The sequence below is a fragment of the Rhagoletis zephyria genome, unplaced genomic scaffold (assembly GCF_001687245.7).
Source record: "Rhagoletis zephyria isolate East Lansing unplaced genomic scaffold, Rhagoletis_zephyria_1.1 Rzeph_scaffold_00544, whole genome shotgun sequence".
Classification (NCBI taxonomy): domain Eukaryota; kingdom Metazoa; phylum Arthropoda; class Insecta; order Diptera; family Tephritidae; genus Rhagoletis; species Rhagoletis zephyria.
In genome coordinates this window covers 183,102-198,427 of record NW_016157628.1, presented here as the reverse complement: position 1 = coordinate 198,427, position 15,326 = coordinate 183,102, and the positions used below count along the sequence as shown (strand labels likewise).

At 38.8% G+C, this 15,326-nt stretch overlaps 1 protein-coding gene across 2 annotated transcripts in view; it reads left to right on the top strand.

Annotated features, from left to right (window-relative positions):
- Window positions 1–14,927, top strand: part of LOC108360242 (uncharacterized) — a 26,942-nt gene extending 12,015 nt beyond the window's left edge. For both annotated transcript variants that reach the window (XM_017612456.1, XM_017612455.1), the window contains exons 2-4: window positions 13,583–13,830; window positions 13,947–14,296; window positions 14,369–14,927. In XM_017612456.1, the coding sequence (XP_017467945.1) occupies window positions 13,616–13,830; window positions 13,947–14,296; window positions 14,369–14,844 (1,041 nt within the window). In that variant the 5' untranslated portion in view covers window positions 13,583–13,615 and the 3' untranslated portion in view covers window positions 14,845–14,927. The remainder of the gene's footprint in view (window positions 1–13,582; window positions 13,831–13,946; window positions 14,297–14,368) is intronic.
- Window positions 14,928–15,326: the final 399 nt, after the last annotated feature.

The following is a 15,326-nucleotide window of genomic DNA, read 5'->3' as shown; positions in this document are numbered from 1 at the left end:
AAAGCTAACTACAAGTGGGTTATTTTTTATCAATTGATAATTTTTTCTGCAAGGACATTCGACTGCTTCCTGTCTGTACTTCATCATCGCAATTCGTACTTTTTCGCGCCCCTGAGTAACTTTTTGACTTGGGATCAACTTGTCAAAGAAGGTTAAATCAACTACACAAAGAAAAAAGTAACGTGATTTTTTCAAACTGCGTCATTTTCGGAGTTTCCAGGCATTCTCTGTTAAAAATCCCACGAAAATCGGGAAAAAATCCTTCAATTACCCACATTTCAAAAATTTATTCCACAAAATTCCCAAAGAATGCAAAAGATATACATATCTCAGAAGTAAAATCCATAAAAAATAATAATAACAGATTGGCGCTTACCCATAGTTTAATGGTTGGCCGAGCTTCTCTAATTTGTGACGTGCGCCTTGATGTTGTCACACAAAGGGGAGGGACCTACAGTTTCACGCCGACTCTGAACGGCGATTGTATTTTTATGAGAAGCTGTCCTACAGCTACATTTTTTTACAACCCAGGCACTGCGGAGTGGAAGCGCGCACTTCTTTCGGAATTAAGAAAAAGTATTTAAGTAAAAACATCTACTACATTCATAAATTAGCTTCAGTGTTTATTAAATCCCAAGATTTTGAAGAAAACTTTTTCTATATTAAGGTAACTACCGCATATGTACATACATTTGTGTTTTTTATTGCTGTATACTTACTGACAATTCTTAAAACTATCATTGTTACAAATTATTTGCATTGTGTAAGCGAATATGATTTTTGATGACTTTAAAATTGAAGCACATACAGTTGGCAGGTTTAATAGAACATATCCTTTATGTGATACTTTTTTTCTGCGCTTCCAATAGCTGCATTTGTTTGTTTCGTTATTATGTGTTTTATGGACCAATATTAAAATAAAACTAGTAGATATACAAATAGAAAGCATAGTACATTTATATTATTTTGAGTTATTTGAATTGGGGCCTATCGGATATTTATTTTTAACAAAAAATTCAAATAAATAACTCATTTTGTTTTCTTGTCGGGTCTCGTCGGGCAATATACTTTTATAGAGATATTTTTTTATCCTCGGCCATCAACCTCTCTTATAAAACTGTCTACCTACGACTGTTTTCTCCGCTTTTTAAAGTCGAAGTTTAACATTCTCCGAAAGGGGTTCCAAGCAGAAATGTTCAACGGCTAGTTATAGGGAGAGTCGATGCTGGCAAAAAAATCTGTTCGTTTGATCGAATATTATTCGCCAAAGATGTGGTGAAAAAAACTCAATGCGCCGCTATTTTCATCCTACTGTTTTCTTCATCAGTAAAAATAACTTAAAAATATAAGAAAACGAATGCGATCTCAAATGCTTTCCTCGGAGCTGAGTACCGAGATTTACTGAATTATATGTTCTCAAATTTCAGTGCCCTGGGAAGATGTTTAGAAGGACTATGACACTTTTTTATATTTCTAAGTTATTTATTTAATTTAAATTAAGAAAGCATCACAATTATAGAAACTGAAAATTCTACAAAATTCGCAATTATTCGTAAATGAAAGCCAATCTGAAAAAACGGAGGCCATATCCGGACTCGCCGTAGAAATATGAATGCCGTTTTGAATATTTCTGAAGTAGGTTTTTTGTGGACCTATGGCATTATTGGATAAATATGTCACGAAAATCCTAAGATAAATGTAATTAGCAGGGAACAGATTTTATGGAAATTGCCTTTTATCTGCTAAAGTGATACGAGTATATTCGATTAGGAATGCCCACTATTTAGTCCACTATTTCCTTTCTAAATTCAACAGAAGAACGCTCTAGTGCCGAAAAGACTTTGTAATAGATGTAAATTTGATTTTGATTTTGGTTCTCAGATTTATTCTTTTACTAGTAAAGAAAAGCAAAAACAATATGGTGAACCTTTTTTTCGTCAATTACCCCTTTTCGCGACTTTCTGAAAATTCTCAACGGCAACATGGCTACAAGACAGCTCTACTGTACATACATTCATACATACATATGTAAGCACATATCGCATGTTTAATAATAGGTGTGTATAGTAACAAAAAGTCAATACTAAAGTTGTACTGGAACCTGGAACCTGCAAATTTTTACGGGAAAAGTGTATAATAACCCAAAAAAATTTGCAAGAGACCACTGAATCGAGAGCGTAATAACACGGCCGAGCTGCAATTTTTTTCTAGTGAAATTTTTACTAGAAGAAATTAGCTAGCAGAAGAAGAATAAGAATAAATGTCAAAAGCCGCCATTTGTTAACTTGGTTACGCGTAAACAAAAGTAAGATGAGTGGAAATCAGAATATGAATGATTTACTGGACTGGCTAAGTGCTTATATGTATAGCAAAGAGTTTAAGACTGATTTATAAATTGTAAAAATTTGTCGAAACAGTGCAACAATTGTTCACTTGCAAGTTTTAAAGAAAAGTAAAAGAAAAGTTACTATACACTCCTAATATAACGTAGTATTTAAAAAGTTCAATTTTGTGGGAAAACGCAATCAAAGTTTTATCAATTCATACAGTTTGGTATATAAAAATTAAGATGGAAAGACACATATCTCCACCAGATTTGGGAAGTTTGGTTATCTGTTAGACTGAACTTATTCTATATATCATGCTAATTAATTGCATAATGAAATCTCCAAAAACGTAAATTTTGAGATACATCTCTATATTATTGAACGTGCGATATATTTGTTAATTAACTGAACTTACTCTTGCTTATCATGTAGCAATTTCTAGTAACATCAATTTAATTATTATTAAACAGAATAGTGAGCATAGTAACTTCAATAGTCAAGAGCGTTTATTCACATCACTCAGCTGGCACCACCTAATTTGTGTTGAATGAAGCTTCAAGCGCGCACGCAACTCAACACATTAAAATTGTTTTTAATGCAAAGTCTGCAAACCATGAACAGAGAGATTTAAAAATTGCAAGAGCAAGTTCAAAACAAAAAGTGAAATTTTCCACAACCAATTTCATGCGACCGTTTTTACTGCATCCGAAACAATGCACATTATAAGGAGTATGAACCGATGTGAACGCACTACATAGTAAATATCGTCGTTTAAAGTACAAAACCGCGTATCACGATAATGCAAAACCGCGGTATTGCAACTATGCTGTTATTTTGCAGTACATGGGCTAATATCGATACACTGAACCAAAAGCACAATGTGTTTTTCAACCAAGTTATCGTTTGATTTTTTCATGGTCAATAAGCCAATTGTAAGAAATGTGATTCAAGTTGAACATTTGAAAACAAATTCGTATGTATGGCAGCGGCTGAACGAGCAGAGGTGCTTGCCGTTATTTTTTGGCTTTCAGCAGTACGAATGTCGTCAGCAGCGTTGCCATTTTGGTGCTTTTGGAGCTAGATTTAGCTCTTTATTTTTCTATTTAGCTCTTTATTTTTCTATTTAGCTCTTTTTTTTAGCTATTTTCAAATTTCTCTAGCACTTTTTTAGCTCCAGAAAATTTTAGTTGTATTTATTTCCCGAGGATTGTGGCGTGACCTTTGCAAGTTGTTCGCAGCCTGTTAGACGCTCTGAGTCGTAGAGCGCTTTTAGCTGCGATACTTTTAACATATAGGTCTATAGGTGGAATATCCAGCAGGTCCTCTAGAGATGCCTGGGGCGTTGAATAAATCGCCCCCGTTGTGCATAAGCATGCTTGTCGTTGCACCTTTTGTAAGTTGAGTAGATGGGATTTGGTGTCAACCGCCTGCCATCATACCAGTGCGCCATAGGTGAGGATAGGTCTAACTACCGCCGTATAAATCCAATGTATTATCTGCGGTCGCAGACCCCAGTCTTTTCCAATAGTAGCTTTGCAGGAGTAGAGCTCGTTGAGCGCCTTCTTTCTCCGCTCTTCGGTGCTCCTTTTCCAGGAAAGCTTATAGTCGAGAATAACCTCCAAAAACTTTGCTTCTTTTGACAATTTGAGATTTGCTCCATTGAGGGACGGAGGTCGGAAATTGTCTATTTTATATCGCTTGGTGAAGAGAACAAGTTCGGTTTTAGTGGGATTGACCCCTAGACCGTTTCTTTCTGCCCACCCTGACAGATAGTTAATTGCAGATTGTAGAATCTTGCTGACCGTGGAGAGGAATTTTCCCACGACCAGAATGACTAAGTCATCCTCATAAGCAACGACCTTAGCGGATTTCGATGTACGAAGCAGGAATTCGTTTAGCACCAGGTCCCACAGTAGGGGGGATAGCACCGCCCCCCCTTGAGGTGTGCCCCGTGTGGCTGTTTTCCTTACTTCTGATGTTCCCAAGGAGCCGTTGATGTTTCTGGTGCTCAACATATTGTCGATCCAGAGAGTGATCAATGGGTCCAGTCCTACAGCCACCATGGAGCAGTGTATGGATGCCAAATTAACATTGTTAAAGGCGCCACGTCTGGGAAGGCTGCCAGCGCATATTCCTTGTGACTCAGTGCTTGTTCTATACTCCCAACAACCTCGTGCAGGGCTGTTTCAATCGACCTACCTTTACGGTAGGCATGCTGAGCCTCGCTGAAGTTCCCAGGAGTAAGGCGTTACGTGATCTGCAGACTCAGAAGCCTCTCCATTATTTTGAGAAGAAATGATGAGAGGCTAATGGGCCTAAAATCTTTTGCAGTGCTGTGGCCCGCTTTTCCCGCTTTGGGAATGAAGACTACTCTTACCTCCCTCCATGACTTTGGGATGTTGCCTAGGAGGAGACTCGCCCTATAGATTGTCGTTAGCCAAGGGGTTACCGTGGCGCTTGTTCGTTGTAGCATGACTGGAAAGATCCCATTCGGTCCCGGAGATTTGTAGGGTTGGAAGGATCTGATAGCCCAAGCTACTTTGTCTGTAGTGATGATTTCGTCCACTGGACTGCCTTGCCTGTGGGTACTAGGGTGTTCTGTCACAGGAGTTCCTGTGTCCCCTGCGTCACCGCAGCCAGGGAAGTGGACGTCCATAAGGTGTTCCAGTGTTTCAAGGCTGCTTTCGGTGTGCCCTCCTCCGGGTTTTTCGAGAGGCACCTTCTTAGTCGCGTGGCATCAGTAGTCGTTTCGAGGTCCTCGCAAAATTTTTTCTTTATCTCTTTCTTGCTTTCCTAGCTGCTATCCTGAGCCGCCTTAAATAGGCCGTCCACCACCTTGGGTGTCGCTTAGAAGGTTTGCTCTCGGGACAGGTTGTTGAGAGTAAGTAAGTTTTGTGGATAATAAGTAACTAAAGAGTGACTCACCTCTATCGTTGATGTTCCAGCTGTTCCACGCCGTGTGGTGAGCGTTGGCGTCACAGCCAGCCACCATATTTATCCTTCGTTGCTCCGGCCAGGCGGTGAGTTTCCTGAAGGATATTGACGGGGGATCGGGTACATCGTATGCCATGTATAAAGATGCAAGGATGAGGTCGGGTGCTCCCTTCTGCTCCAACATTGCCACTGTCATGTCCGAATCGCTAAATTGGGGAAGAAAGAGAATATTAGTGCTTTTCTTAACCAGAATACAGCTTCTAATTTTACCTTCGGTCTGTGGGGTGAGAAGTAGATAGTCGCCAGTGGATAGACCTGTGACCCTCCCCGCCACTAGCCAGGGTTCTTGTATTAGGGCCACGTCCACATTTTCCTCACCCATGAAGAGCAGCAGATCCTGTGATGCTGCCCTGCAGTGATGCAGATTAATCTGCACCACCTTTAAGCTTTTCGGATTATCTTTCAGCATCAGGGATGATCACCCTAAGGTGACCGATGCCATATCTTATTTGGCCGGCTATGCGACGGAGGATCTGCCAGGATTGTAGATCGATCTTGATCCAAAGGTCCTTGCCGTTACCCTTGTCGCGAGCGCGGCCTCGGAGAATCGTCCAGTCGTCAGGGATGACATCCACGTTCTGGAATTTGATTAGGGCTAGTGAGGTCTCGCCCTCCACGAGGGGGGGTGGGATCCACACTCGCACTGTCGTACGGGATGGCACCTCTGAGAGCGGAACAACTTCTAGTCGTGCGTTGGCCCAAAGTTCATCTTGGTTGCGGACGCAGTTTGTTAGGAAGTCTAACGACTCCTTGTTACCGCATCCAACAACTTTGACTCCCTTCTGCCACTTGGCTCCATAAAACATACCAATGTTGTTGTTTTTGGTACGCTGGATTTCGCCAAGTAGTGCCCTCATAATCTTTTCTTCCAGGAGCAACCATTTTTCCATCGGAATCTTTCCTTCCGGGTGATTCCGGTCTATGATTGCTACCTGGAGCTCTGGTGCTGAGCATAAGGTCGATGAAGTTTTCACTCGCTTCTGCTCAGGCTGTGTCTTCTTGTCGCCAGACAGTTGTCTCTTCCGAGTGCGTGAAACCGGTCCCTTACCACCGGAGGCAATAGCAGCTGCCGACGTCGAGGCCTTCTCCCCGTCCAGCCGTGGGAACACTGGCCCCGCGGTCTTCGGCACCTTGGGCGTCAGTGATTGCGACGGCTTGTTGTTTCCAACAGCGGACAGGGGACCAGCTTTCTTCGTCGGCAAACTGCTACCGCCCTCAGAGGAGGTTTGGTTACAGCGTCCCGTTTTTCGGAATTGGTGGCTTTTCCAGAGACCGCGGCCACACTTCCGGAAGCATTCGAGACTTTCTCCTCACGGAGTCGCTCATACTTCCGGACAATGTAGGCATGCTTCTTTTGAAGAGCCTTGTCCCTTGGCGTTATAGTGGCGGGGTCGCACTCTCGCAGTTTCGCGAGGAATCGACGAGAACTTTTGTACCCCATCTTTCTCTTCCGCTCTTTGTCCTTCCCTTGTCGGGCTTGGCATTGCCTTGAGCTGGCTCAGTGCGAGGGAATCCGCCCAGTCGCGATCCTCCTCATCTGAGGAGTCTAGCAGTGAGTGGATTTGAAGATCCTGGGAGCCCGACTCGCCACTTTCGGATTGGCACCTCTGTTGCCTTGCCAATGTTTTTGCCTCAGTAGCTCGCCTATCATCCAAGCCCGGGGCAGACACCTGGATGATAGGGTCAACAGTAGCATTTCGATCGCTGGGGCCTGTTGTCACCACTCCAACGATAGGGTCTCCGGGGATTTTAGAACCCTCCTTTTCCGGATACTGAGGGCCGGGCTGAGTAGACATTCCGGAAGGGGGGGAGGGGGGTGCATTTTATACCTACTGCCAGGTGAAGAATGTGCTGCCGCCCACTATGGGTCAGACGCAGACCAGGGAGCCGCCCCACTGGGGAACAGACGCTTCTGGATTTGTCGGTGCGTTTTCAAACGCGAAGATTGGGGTCCCTTACGTAGTGGTCCACCCGTCATCACGTTCTGGTCGTCCTGAGCGTTAGTCGATGCACGTCACGTACAGTCCGGGTCCAGTCCTCACTACGAGAGCTCAGCCTTGAGCGAGGATATACCGCCTCGCCCCGGTCGACAGAGCCTCGTTAGCGATAACAGGGACCACCAAGCCTTGACGGGCAGTGGGTGAGGTTGTCGTTTGGGGAGGATAGGTTATAGATTCACTTCACTCCCCATTATAAGTCCCCAAAATTTTGCGAAAATATTATTCAATTCAAATATCTGAAATTACAGACTTTAACAGTTTGTAAAGTATTTTTAGTTCACTGTTATAAGTGCCATAGCAACGAATTCGAAATATATGCACCTTATTTTGGTTTTAAAAGATTTTTTCAGCACTTAAACTTTTTAAATTCGTTGTTTTTATTCAAAATTGCCGAACATGTAAAAACAACCGTCAATAAATGTTCAACCGCAACAAAAATATGTAGCTCTTCATTTTAGCTACTATTAGTATTATTTAGCTCTTTTTAGCTCTTTTTTTCCACCGTATTACCTCCAAACGAAATTTTTCTCTGGCAACACTGGTCGTGATACATACTTTTTATTTTTTTCTATTTTGGTTTTTCTTAATTACGAAAAAGCCTCTGTGAAGGGCAGAACCAAATCAAACGACGAAGAAAATTGATTGAAGTTGAACATTTGAAGACACATTTATAAAGCGGTTGTAGCTGAGTGTGTAGAGATGCTTGCTGTTATTTGCTAGTCCCGCCAGAGGCAACATGTTAAAATGATAATAAAAAATTTTGTTTTGTATCTCCGAATTATGAAAAAGCATCTGTGAAGTGCAGAACATAAACATATTCGAACGAGAAAATCGACAACCAAAAGTTTGGTTAATGTAATCAATACTATATATTAATTTTCAAATCATTGTTGATATTGTTAATATTAACCAAAAATCAAGTTGATTCTCCTTCAAGTTTGAATTGGGTAATATTAACCAATTTTTGGTTGACTTTTTTCTCAGTGTATATTGGTATGAATAGATAAGGCTTTATGCCTGGATCTTCCTATGAGCGAATATAATTTTTGGCACACATGCCAGTTACGCGGTTTTCCCTTGTGATCAAGGCGAATTAATATAAGTAGGTAGCGGTAGAACAAATTTAACGCTCGGTTTTCCAATTCAAAGTGGGAACCAAAGGCGATATCTCCGAACCAATATAAGTATATTTATACATATATTTAATAAGCTTTCGGTGCTAGCATTGCACCCTCATCAGAATTACACTGAAGTAGGCAAAAACTTAGTCAACATAGTTATTACAACAACATTTATCAACAAAGCGAGCGAATTATTGACACAAATGTCAAAAGTCAATAATTCGCTCGCTATTCGGATGATAAAATTTGTCTATCTTTGCAGTTCTAATTTTAAATTTTTAATTGCTGAAAGTTTTATCTTTTAACGAGCTACTCTTATCTGCCAATTCAGAATATAATTCTGTTTAATTCATTCTTGAGTTTGTTTTAAATTTAAATATTGTTTGAAAGTTTTTTCTTTACTACGAGCTTATACCATATTAAGTAGTTCTACTGCTTTGTATTCTAAAAAAGCAATAGGGCTGTTCAGCATGTTGTGGAAATGGTCTGGGATTTGCAGTTGGAATTGCATTTGCAAAGTTTATGCTGGCTGTGATTGCAACTGTGTGCATTTTATTGTCGTGAATTTACAAATGCAACGAATATGCAAATGCAAGAGCATGTGCACAAGATCCTGAACTGCCCTAATGTGGGTATAAGTTTGATTTAATTGTTTATATAGACAGGGTATGCATAGCGCACATATGACTAACATGACATATATGTGTGTATGATAAGATGCGCAATCCATGGTGTCGCCGCTAAATTTGCGTTAAACATACATACATATATTAGTACATATTAAAGAATCGGTGGCGGCGGCGACGCCGGCGCATCTGGAGAGGCCGGCGCCACTGCCCATAAGGTAGATTCCAAAGAGCCGTGAGATTACTAATCTTATCATCATTATAATTCTCTTTAATTCATTCTTTAATTAGTTTTAAATTTAAGTATTGTTTCTTTCTACTTGAATTAAAATGTTGAGTGCCTAGCGCTGAGGGATGGGCGAACGAACACAGGAGGTTCTGAGGTATATGGGGCGTTCCATGCCATGACGGGGTTCACAGTTCATACGTTTGATTTGTTTCAATTTTTTAGGATTGATGCATAAACATAAATAATAAATAAACATGAAATTTGAGCTTGATTAATACATTTCTTTATGTACACCGCTCAGGCCAATTTCTGCCTCAACCAACGTACCATGCTACAAACTCTCCAAATTTATAGGGAAATCGATTCCCACGAATACAATGTCAACAATTGGTTCCAACTTAAAGACAGATTAAAAACCTTAGGATTGAAGAAGGCGAAATCCTTATTTCATTTGACGTGGTATCCCTATTTACGAATATACCAGTAAAATAATATAATGTATAATAAATAATTGTAATTGGAGTTCCTCAGGGACCTTGGTCCGATTCTGTTCCTGATACTAATTAATGATATTTCTTCTATAATAAAACATTCAAAAATTTTAATGTATGCCGATGATGTGAAACTTTTTAAAACATTGTCCTCTATCGAAGAAAGGTCTTTGTTACAAGCGGATCTGAGCAACGTGGTTAGTTGGTGTAATGCAAACTATATGCCACTAAACCTTCAAAAATGTAAAGTTATGTGTTTCTCTCGGAGGGCTGTTCAACCAGCTGTTTATTCAATATCAAATTATAACCTGGAGCAGGTATCCGTTTTTTGTTACAGTCAATAAAGCCAAAGACGTTTTTGCATTTGTAAAGCGATGGTCAAAAGAGTTCAAAGATCCTTAAGTTACAAAAGCTCTTTTTACAACTTTAGTTAGACCTATACTAGAATACGAATGTATTGTTTGGAATCCCCGCTACCAAGTTCATTCAGAGAGGATTGAATCAATTCAAAAACAATTCTTGCTTTTTGCGTTGCGTGACTTTAACTGGGATTCAGATTACAATCTGTTTCCACTACTCTGAAATCTGAAAAATTCTTAATTCGCAACGCAGCAAAATACAATTCACCACTGAAGCAGACGACGGAAACAAGTCACCATCCTAGATGTAGAAATTCACCGTTTAAATAACATAATACAAACGAATTGGTATGCGAAATCTGTAGCATCCTCCAGAATGATCAGTTATCATTCCAACCATCCGTGGGCGCAAAAGAAATAAATAAAATAAAAAAAGGTTTTAATATACCACGCTTTTATAAATGGACTAAAAATTATAAAATAATATTTCTTAGTCCCATAGAACTTGTTTTGATAACTTTTGATTTTGAAATTTTAGTAAAAGTATAAACCATTTATGAGATTGAAAATGAAAAGCGTGGGACGGATGTAATAGACCTGAATTGATATGAAGGGTAATATATTTCAAATCTATGTCAACCCGAAACTACATACAAACAACAAAAGGTACACAGGCGTCACAGATTAAAGGACAGTAAAACAATACAGAAAAGCATCCAAAACAAAGCACATAAAGGGAGGTAAAATAACACAAACGGCAAAACGCAAATTTGTGTTATTTCGCAATTGAATGTAAAATAACAAAAATTTGCTTTATTTCATTTCTCGTTGAGCAATAAGACCAACTTTTAAACTTAACAATTGAGTAATAAAGCAAGATAGTGCACATAGGTAGTCACCAAGTTACATTTGACATAAAGTAGTACATGAACAAGTTAAACCGCGTTCGAGGTCGTACTCGCGCTCGCGTCACCCGCCGCCTCCCTTCCTTTCGTAATTATTAACTGGTGGCATTATAACCGTTCAAAAAAAATAGTAATAATAAAATTACACTAGTTCACTTCTGAAACTGCTTTTCAATGTCCAAGTAATGGCAATTATTCCATATGGTGTTATTGTCAGCACCCCCGCCATGGTGGAATTATACCAGGTGAAGTAATATTAGAGAGAGAAGAAAGATTTTTTTATTTAAAAATTTGCCTACAAAATGTGACTATAAGGCAGCCGAATGTCAGAAAATAAAGCGAGCAAGCTGTTTTATTACTTCACCTTATGATAAAAATATTTTTATCATGCTTCACCTGTTTATTACGCCATTCATCCCACCTACTTGTACCAAGTATATGTCCAAATTTATAAGTCTGAGAGTAGGTAAAATTTTACATATTTTTACATCACTATTTCGTACCACATGTTCGCTCCGTCTTCGTAAGCGAAATCCACAGTTCGGATACAGGAACAGGAACCGCAACTGTTGTTTGTTCCACGCCATGGCGGGATTATACCATGATGCAATAATACAAGGTGATCTAAGTTGTGACAGCTCGATTTGATACTGCCTTAGCTCAGTAGAATAAGAAGAAATACGGAAAGAAATTAATCCCGATTCGGGGGAAAAATATAAAATTTTATATTTTCTTCTAAACAAAATTTGCTATTTTATAGTAATTCGTAATGAAATTAAATAAAATAAGATAAAATACCTGTTTAAGAAAACAAAATGTGTATACTGAGAAAAAATAGAAACATTCAACTATATTATTAGGCAAAGAATTGTTTAAGAAGTAACACTGTTTCACCTAAGGCAGTCAATATGGCGGAAATAGAGCGAGAAGCTGCCAGCCGATAACACCTTGTATTATTGCATCATGGAATTATACCAGGTGAAGTAATTAGAGCGAGGAGAAAGATGTAGACACTTCCTTATCAGTGTTGCCGCAACGTCATGAAAAAATGTATCGTAAAAGAAACAAAATATGGATCAAGTGTATCACATATTTTTTATTTAAGTATCAAAGTATCAATTTCGAAAAAACTTAAAAAAATGCTATTTGGTTTCATACCTTTGCTTATTATTATTATAATTTTTGTGTTTTTGTATTAGATCTATACATAGTATAAAGGAAAGTCGAGATTTTTTGTACGCGGTAATCTCGAAAACTACTGAACGGATTTTGATTTTATCTAATTTACTCTGTATCGACAGGAGAGGGATCTTTTTTTACTTAGAATTTTAATAGGGTTGCTACCTGTCTAAAATACTATAAGATCCGCACCGTTCGTTGGATTACAAAAGATGAGGTGTCAAATGAAATGGCTTGGCCTCTAGAAAAGCACTAATATTTGTTTTTGAATAGGATGGCCACCTGGTAATAAAATTAACATATTCAATCATAATAAGCGTAGGCATCAGTTCTGTACCGTCACTACCAAATGAAAAGACTTAGAAAAACCATGTAATTCGCATTCATATACATACATATCGAGGGCTTAAATTCAATACCCTCTATCTGCAATTTTCACAAAATAATGTACAACAGGAGAACAGACGAGCAGAAGTACACTGCAATATAAAGAAGTGTGTATAAGAAGTGTGTGTTTTTTGTTATATTTTCTTTTTTTTATGGTTAATGTAAGTTATGTTTTTCAGCAAAAAGTTGTTAGACCAACGAATTGTTATTGTTATATTTTTTTATATGCATACATGTGTCCCTGATTTTTTGTTTTTTATGTTTTGTTTTTAATAAACACCAGACTCCCTGAGGAAGATGTGAAAAACATCGAAACGTGTAGGAGGAAAAAGAAACATTGTTTGCTTTTTATTTAACCGGTCGAGGAGCTCATTAAACTACCCCACAGAAAATTTAAAAATTGGTCCTAGAGACATAAAAATTTAAATTAAACTTATTAAGCAGGTTGCAACCCTTTTTAAACACCTCAAAAATATTCTTAATGTTCAAACTAATGGTTTCATAACACTATTTGGTTTGATATATACTAATACTTCATTGTGTATAAGTTAACTAAATTCGGGCAGGTGCCAATCCCCTTTAAAATATATATAAACTACTTCTTAATCAACAATTTTCCTCTGGCACCCATATGATGATATGTATTTCTATTACCTCAACCATTTCGATTGATACCTGTAATAATCAGTTTACCTTATTAAATAATTTGAATTACATTTTTTAAAAGGTGGCAACTTTTCTCGAAAAGAAGAAACCTTGTTGCACATCTACAGCCTGAACCCTTTAATTTTACACCTAATTTTTAAAAATCGAACGAACGGTGCAGATCTGATGACCTGGACAAAAAATCCCTTCGCGTATTATATATATAGATTTTAGACTGGAAGTTCGATTCTAAAACATTTTTTATCTACGAGTATTTACTTAGTGTCCTAGGATTTATACTAACTTTTTTACATTTCAGGTTTATAATCACACATTCGGTTGCGCGTGAGATATGCGGGAACACAGACACACAACACCTCGCCGACGCGGGCCAATGTTTCCTCTACCGGCTCCACGAGGGGAACATTATGGAGAGCAATCGGAAGTATCGGAGTCTCCATATTACACCATTGATAATACGGAGGATATTTACGGAACCACGCTTTTGCCATCGCAACGTTGCTATGTGGATCCATGGGATTTGGAAAATTACGACTACGTCAGAAAGTAAGTTCAGATCTTTATTGCAGTAGACACCTATTTATACAAAGACATTGAGGTATATAGTAAACAAAAAAAAATTAGGTGCATTTTCACTCGTATGTTTCCCTTCGTGTTTTCAGGAAACTAAGCTCCACGCCAGTACGTTCTTCGCCTGAGCCTTACTATGATACGTCGTTGTCGACTAGTCCGTATTACATGATGACATCTTCGCCGCAAGAGCTGCATGACGAAGTTCGACTGGCCCCGTCACAACGTCTAGCTGCCACTATACCACGAAATAGGGGTCGCTCCCACTGGAACGAGACATGTCATCTAGACTGCTGCATTTCACCAGTGTCAATGCAGCGTCGTCGCTACGAAGATACTCGCAGTGACCTATATGGCGTGGGTCACGGAAAATATGAGGATTACATGTCGCATATGATGACAAGCTTAGAAGCGGAAGAAGATGTATATACTGGTTATGGTGGTAAATACAATATGATCCTTTTTAAATACATGCATACGTATGTATGTTAAGATATGTGTTCTTAAATCATAGGTGTCTCTTCGTCCTCCTCCACTGAAGTGCAGAGCTCCATCGACGAGGAACATACTCAAGCATCAGCAATGGCAGTGAACAAAACTTCCGGCTATAATACCACGATGCGACGACGCAGTGGTCCTGCATGTGAAAAACCTGCTCCATATTTGGAGTTTCCAGCCCCTCCATCTCTACCTCCTCCACCCCTCACTTTTGACTACTCCAAACCTTCTGCAGCCTCACCGTATTATAGCTCAGCAGATTGTATGGATTGCTCAATGATCTATGCCACCTCTCCTTCGATTTACGGTTACATAGATCGGAGTTATAAAGGAAGTACCATTTATGGTAGTACCATAGGGCGGAGACCGTCTTCGTCGCTCTGCAGCGGAATATATGGACATAAATTTGGGTTGAGCAAAAAAGGACTTTTGCAAATCGACTATTCGTGCAGTTGGAATGATCTAGATCGCATTATTGGCCGTCACTACTGAAGAAAATTATCATCCTGAGTTGAATCACTCACTTATTTATATTTGAACAGTATACTTTATATCGTTTTTGTTGTAAAATTACATAACACATCTTCATATATGTATGTTTATTATTTAGTCACACAATACCAAAAGAAATAAAAAATTATTAGTCCAAAATTAATAATCGTTATGTCACCAGTAATATATCCCCTTCATGCTGCGCCTACGCAGTACCTACACCAACCTGAAAATTTCTGGCATTCCATTCTAAATTGGGATGGCTGCGATTAATCATCTGATTAAATTAAAAATATTTTCAAGAAATATGAATTCTGTATTTGTCTAAAATCCATCCATCCAACATTATATTTTACTAGCTGCATTTACAGGTACTTAGTATAAAAATAAATTACATTCTCTAATTCAATTGGTATATTTGTCTTTGTGGTTCAAACAAAGTATAACCGTTATTTCTTATGCTTCGGTTTGTATATAATATT